This window comes from Crocuta crocuta, unplaced genomic scaffold (genome assembly GCF_008692635.1).
Source record: "Crocuta crocuta isolate KB4526 unplaced genomic scaffold, BGI_CrCroc_1.0 scaffold186, whole genome shotgun sequence".
Lineage (NCBI taxonomy): Eukaryota > Metazoa > Chordata > Mammalia > Carnivora > Hyaenidae > Crocuta > Crocuta crocuta.
Window position 1 is genome coordinate 7760182 of NW_027551569.1, and position 6276 is coordinate 7766457.

Sequence of the window (6276 nt, forward strand, 5' to 3'; positions counted from 1 at the left end):
GTGGCACGCGGGCCGGGGGGGGGGGGGGGCGGTGCTGCCTACTTCCTGTAACGCAAGGCTTCCTTCCAGTAACTCAGCTGACCAAGGAGAGGAGGCCAAGCTGACTTTTCCTAAATTATCTTGCCTCTCCCCATGTTCTTCTGGGAGAAGATTGCTTTGCTAATCCAAGAACTTGCATCTTTCCAGCAGCCCTGTCTCATAAAATCTCAGCTGTGTGGACCACTGAGGGAATAGGGTTTCCATGAATGTTCTCTTTCCTCCTGGAATTGTAGATTGTGTGAGGACAGCTCTGGGGACTGGACAAAGTGCGGATGAATTCCTTCTACAAGGGCCCTGTTGTGAGAACAATCATTTGCTGGGTTTCAGTAACATTCCATTCCCTGATTGGGCAATATTTCTGCGAAGTACATGCCTGTGAAATTCACTGTGGTGCTCCTAATGCCTTAATGAAAAGAGCAGACTGTTAGTCACACAAATGATCAGAAAGAGTTGATAACAAAAGTGTAAACAGGATCTAATTAGTAAATCGGTGACTGGGCCATTCCTGTGAGACAGAGCATATCTGTTTCCTCCTCAGGGGCAGAGAACTCACTGACCCCTTGGGTTCTGTAGACAGGACTTCCCAGCTCCCTCTGTGGCCCAGCAGTTGGCTGAGCAGTCTGGGAGCCTGGGGGAGAAAGGGCAGAGTCAGAGCAAAGAGCCTCTGTGTGTGGGAAATCAGTCTGGAAACTAAACCCAGTAGCCAGATGGATTTCAGATCTTGGGAAGCCCTCAGAAGTCATCTTATCCGTGAAGAGACTTGCCTGAGGTCACACAGTCATTTAGTGGCAGAGTTAGGAGTGAGACTTGGGCCTTCTGCTTCCTTTCCAGGTTTTCCAGAGCTTTCTTGTTAGTTGAGTCCCTCTCTGATATAGGACAGTTTAACATTCCTCTATCCTCACTTGTCAGTTGCTGTTCCCCAGGGGGAATGACAGTGTTGCCCAGATTGTTGAAGGGAGTCTGTGTTGCCAGGTCTGGGCTGGCTCTGAACGGGGGTGATGTTTTCACCCCTAACTATTTATTTTGAAAAACTTGAAACTTACAGAAAAATTGAAAGAATAGTACCATAAACACCTATGCATTCCTCATTTAGATTTACCAGTTGTTAACATTTGTCACACTTGCTTTCCCTCTTTCTCTGTCTATACTTAAATTTATATATGCACTTATTCATCTCTCTGAACTAGTCATTAAAAGTACGTTACAAGGGGTGCTGAGGTGGCTCAGTTGGTTGAGTGTCCAACTCTTTTTTTTTTTTAATGTTTATTTATTTATTTTGAAAGAGTNCAGGACCTGAGCCAAAACCAAGAGTTGAATGCTTAAGCCATTGAGCCACCCAGGTGCCCCAAGCATCAAACTCTTGATTTCAGTTCAGGTCATGATCCCAGAGTCTTGGACTGAGACCTGTATTGGGCACTGCACTGAGCATGGAGCCTGCTCAAGATTCTCTCTCGCCTTCTCTCTCTTTCTCTCCCTCTCTCTCCAGCAAATGCTCTCTCTCTTAAAAAAATTTTTTTAAAGGTATGTTACAGACTTGATCCAAGCATCTCTTAAAAACAGGGATATTCTCATATAAAACCACAATACTATTATCACACCCAAGAAATTAAAACTGATAACAATATTCTCTAATATGCAGTCCCTATTCAAATCTCCCCAATGGCTCTATGTTGTCCTTTTTAGCTTTTTTTTTTTCTTCCTAATAGTGCTGAAGCATTGGTTAATTGAATTAGTCAGTGGTTTGTTCAGAGCAAGCATTGGAGAAATGCTTGTATTTCTTGGGTTTCTTGGGTTTAGCATTTGGGGAAGTTAAGGAGGGAACGTGGGAAAGGCTGGAGTATCCCCAGGCAGGTGAGCTGAACCAGGAACTCTGACCTCAGTTTTGGCTTCAAACCAGATCCAGACCAAGACCGTGGCCCAGTGCGTGGAATTCTACTACACCTACAAGAAGCAGGTGAAAATTGGCCGCAATGGGACGCTAACCTTTGGGGATGTGGATACAAGTGACGAGAAGTCGGCCCAGGAAGAGGTTGAAGTGGATATTAAGGTGACTCCCTTCCCAGCCTCAGCTGCTTAGAGCCCTGACTGTGTCTGGGGCCAAGGGCTGAGTTGAGAGCCTGAGGCCAAGCTCTTTGAAAGTCCCTGGAAGGTAAAGAGAAGAAGGCAGTGTCCCTGACACCCCAAGGAATTGATGTCCTGGGCACTGGACCTAGACCTTTAGGTCCTCCTCCCTATCTGTCAGTATCATGGTAATAACATATTCTGTGTTGATGAGGAACATTGGGGAATTTTCCCATAATATCTGCATCAGCATTGACCTACTGTCCCCTCATAGCAGACCTCTAACACTGTTGCCCAACTTGAGGCATTCTTTACAACCATCATGAATATGTTGTCTCTGCATCCTACCACATGTCACCGTCACTGGTCCTATGATGTCCACACACCACTTGTGCTACTACTGCATATTTTTCATCAACTCGGTTTTTAGTAGAAGAGAAACCTTGTATCACAATTATAAATAGAATACCAGCATTGTTTGCTGTAGACGGTACTAGTAAAAATAAATATATATGAAAATCAATGTTATTACATTCCAGGTAGATACCGTTACCTGCCAAGGCTCTGAGTCTCAGACCTGACCTTTGTTTAATTAAGTCTGGGGGCTTATTCTGGGGAGTTTGCGACTCGATCTTGAGACCGTGAGTTCGAGCCCCATATTCAGTGTAGAGATTACTTAAAAATAAAATCTTTAAGGGGTGCTTGGGTGGCTCAGTCAGTTAAGCGCTCAATTTCAACTCAGGTCGTGATGTGAGTTCGTGAGTTCAAGCCCCGCATTGGGCTCTGTGCTGACAGTTTGGAGCCTGGAGACTGCTTTGGATTTTGTTTCCCTCTCTCTCTGCCCCTCCCCTGCTCACGCTCTCTCTCTCTCTCTCTTTCAAAAATAAATATAAAAAAAAGTGTTTAAAATCTGAATCAAAGGAAAAAATTATTAGGGAAGCTTTTAAATAGAGGCAAGCAGGTTAAAAAAAAACTCTTTAAAAAATAATAATTAAGTCTGGAGAGGTATAAAAGACAGATTAAGATCCAACTCAAAACTTTGTCCTTGAGGTAATCAGGATTGAAAAGAGAATGCTATTTAATTCTGTGTCCACATATCCATCTAACATCGTGTTGGGGTTATAACTCCTTACTTGCTGACATGCTGCATTAAGGCAGGGAGTGGTTTGGTCCCCATTTTGCAGATGGGAAGTGGGTGGGGTTACCAGAAGCATTACAAGGATAATTTAGAACTGGAGCTAAGGCTGCTGCCTGGGGCCACCAGGCCACCTTGCCGAAGGCTGCGTCTCTTGGACTGGCACGCTCTCTTCCTGCCCCTACCTCAATCTTAAGTGCTCAGTCTCTTCCTGAGGGCTTTCAGGGCTCAAGACCCCTTCTTCTTTCCCAGGCTGACTAGCTGGGGGAGAATATAGAATTGTGTGGCGCAGGAGGCTGTGCTGGGCCAGGCCAGGCAAGCAGGATGAACAGGGACTAGGGGCCCCTGGCTGACTACAGTCGGTGCAGTATGGCCGTGTAATTGGAGCTCCAGGCTCACCGCCCTCGTTCTTGTCCCCCCCTAGACTTCCCAGAAGTTCCCAAGGATGCCTCTTCCCAGAAGAGAGTCTCCAAGTGAAGAGAGGCTGGAGCCCAAGCGAGAAGTAAAGGAGACCAGGAAGGAGGGGGAGGAGGAGGTGCCAGAGATCCAGGAGAAGGGAGAGCAGGAAGAGGGGCGAGAGCGAAGCCGGAGGGCAGCGGCTGTCAAAGCCACACAGACACTACAGGCCAATGAGTCGGTAAGTGTGACCTCCACTAGGGGAGCCCAGGGCCAGGAGGAGGGCCGGAGCTGGGCCCAGGGGAGAGGGAGGGAGGGCAGAACAGGAACATGGTGATGATGAACATCACTATAATAGTAGGAAGTGTACTAAGTACTTTATGCTTTTAACTTATTTAATCCTCATAACCCGATGTGGTAGGTACTGTCATTATTCCCATTTTACAGATGAGGAAATTGAGGCCCCTCGATAAGACAACTGGTAGGCAGCCTGACTCCAAAGTCTGCTGTTAAGTTTTTATACTATACTGCTTCTGTACCTGAGACCGAAGAAGGCTTTGTGAAAACCCAAAAGATGTGTGGGAGACGAGGGAAGCATCTTAGCTGTGGCAGGCTCCCCATAAGAGAGCTGTGTCCCTGACAAGAATATCTGACAAGAATGAGCTGGAACATTGGGGTACCTGGCTGCTGGCTCAGTCAGTTAAGCATCCAGCTGTGGCTCAGTTCATGATCTCATGGTTTGTGACTTCTAGCCCTTTATCGGGCTCCGTGCTGTTAGTATGGAGACTGCTTGGGATTCCCTCTCTCTTTGCCTTTCTTCCACTTCTACTCTCTCTCTCAAAATAAACTAAAAAAAAAAAAAAAGAGCTGCAACAATGAGAATAATAACGATGGCCCCTCTCATAGAATCTCTGCAAAGTGTCTACCTTTCCATTAGCTTTGTTAATTCCTCACAATAACCCCATAAAGTGCTAATCCCTGCCTCAAAGCTAGAGGAACCTGAGTTCAGAGGTGCTATGTGACTTGCTTGAGTTCCTGCCTGAAGGCCTTGTAGTGAAATCCTCTGTCCACCATATCACAGACCAAGAAGCAAGACATACCACCAGAAGTGTTCCTTGTCAGGGAGATGTCCCCCTAAAGAGAAAAGGGATTACTATGAGAGCCTTTAAAAAAAAAAACGTGTTGTACACTTATGCTTGCATGAAGACTCCAGACTGTTTGCTCCCTTCTGAGCCCGGGCTGTGCTCTTTCTCTAGGAACTGTGCTCTATGCACAAGCTCCATCAAGTCTTGCTGACTCTCGTGAAAACTCCCTAGGAGGGTCAACCCCATGCACGCACTTTTGATTTCTAGTGGCCATCTGAGGCTTCCCTAACCCAAGGCCCATGATTCCTACATCCTGAGCAGCACCTCTCCGGGTCTGTGCCAGGCGTCCTTTACTCTTGGTCATCTGCTTGGCATGTATCATGGTGGCTCATGCTGTCTGTCCCTTGCACTAGATTTCAAGCTCTCTGAGAGCAGGGGCTCCTGTCTGTCCCCTCTGTATCCCCAGCATCTGGCACAGTCACATGGATTTGAATCCCATTTATGGAATTAAGGCATGAATGAATGGACTAAATGACTGAAGACATGAAAACATTAATTGAGACGCCAAGACCCCCGTCAGATAGATGCGTGGAGAAGTCTGCTGGTCCCACAGGATTACTGTACCAACAGCTTTGTAAAGATATAGTTGGTCGGGAGCGCCTGGGTGGCTCAGGTAGTCAAGCGTGGGATTTTGGCTCAGGTTATGATCTTGTGGTTCATGAGTTCGAGCCCTGGGTGGGGCTCTGTGCTGACAGCTCAGAGCCTGGAGCCTGCTTCAGATTCTGTCTCCCTCTCTCTGTCTCACCCCAACTTGTGCTCTGTCTCTGTCTTTCTGTTTCTCAAAAAGAAAAAAAAAAAGTTGGCCAAAGACCCAAATGGGCTGCCAAAAAGCAGTGAGTACCTTGTCATTGAAAGGATTCCAGTGGACTCTAGAGGACCATTTGGCAGGAGCGTCTGACCTTTAAGAGCCCTTTGTTCCCTGAGATGCCAGAATTCAGGAACCTCTCTTCCCCAGATCTCTCACTTCTCCTTGTTTGATCCTCTCCAGGCTAATGACATCCTCATCCTCCGAAGCCACGAGTCTAATGCCCCTGGGTCTGCTGGTGGCCAAGCGTCAGAGAAGCTACGGGAGGGGGCAGGGAAGTCACGGAGGGCACTACCTTTCTCGGAGAAGAAGAAGAAACCAGAGACATTTAATAAGACTCAAAATCAAGAGAACACTTTCCCTTGTAAAAAGTGTGGCAGGTAAGATGTTAGGCCCTGAGTCCCCTGGGACCTAGCAGGGTGGCCATGGCTGGGAGCAGGGAAGTGTGCTTTCCGAGGGGAGCTTTCGCCTTGTCTTCTGATTGGCTCCGAGGGTTTCAAGGGCCGTGACGTCACTTGGCAACTCTTAGAGGAGGGGTGATGGCACTGCATCCGGAACCCAGCCATTTCTCAACAGAGGGTGGGGGTATGCCCAGTGGCTGGAGCCAGTCAGGTGGGGTCGGAGACCCCACCCCCCCCATGCACAGGTGCGCACACGCACTCTGCACCGATACGCGCGCACAGGCACGCACCCTC

The 6276-nt window shown here is 47.6% G+C and overlaps 1 protein-coding gene across 3 annotated transcripts in view; it reads left to right on the forward strand.

Moving 5' to 3' along the window:
* MIDEAS (mitotic deacetylase associated SANT domain protein) overlaps nt 1–6276 on the forward strand; it is a 45274-nt gene that overhangs the window by 35269 nt on the left and 3729 nt on the right. For all 3 annotated transcript variants that reach the window (XM_077750620.1, XM_077750618.1, XM_077750619.1), the window contains 3 exons: nt 1937–2086; nt 3660–3872; nt 5765–5961. In XM_077750620.1, coding sequence (XP_077606746.1) covers nt 1937–2086; nt 3660–3872; nt 5765–5961 — 560 coding nt within the window. The remainder of the gene's footprint in view (nt 1–1936; nt 2087–3659; nt 3873–5764; nt 5962–6276) is intronic.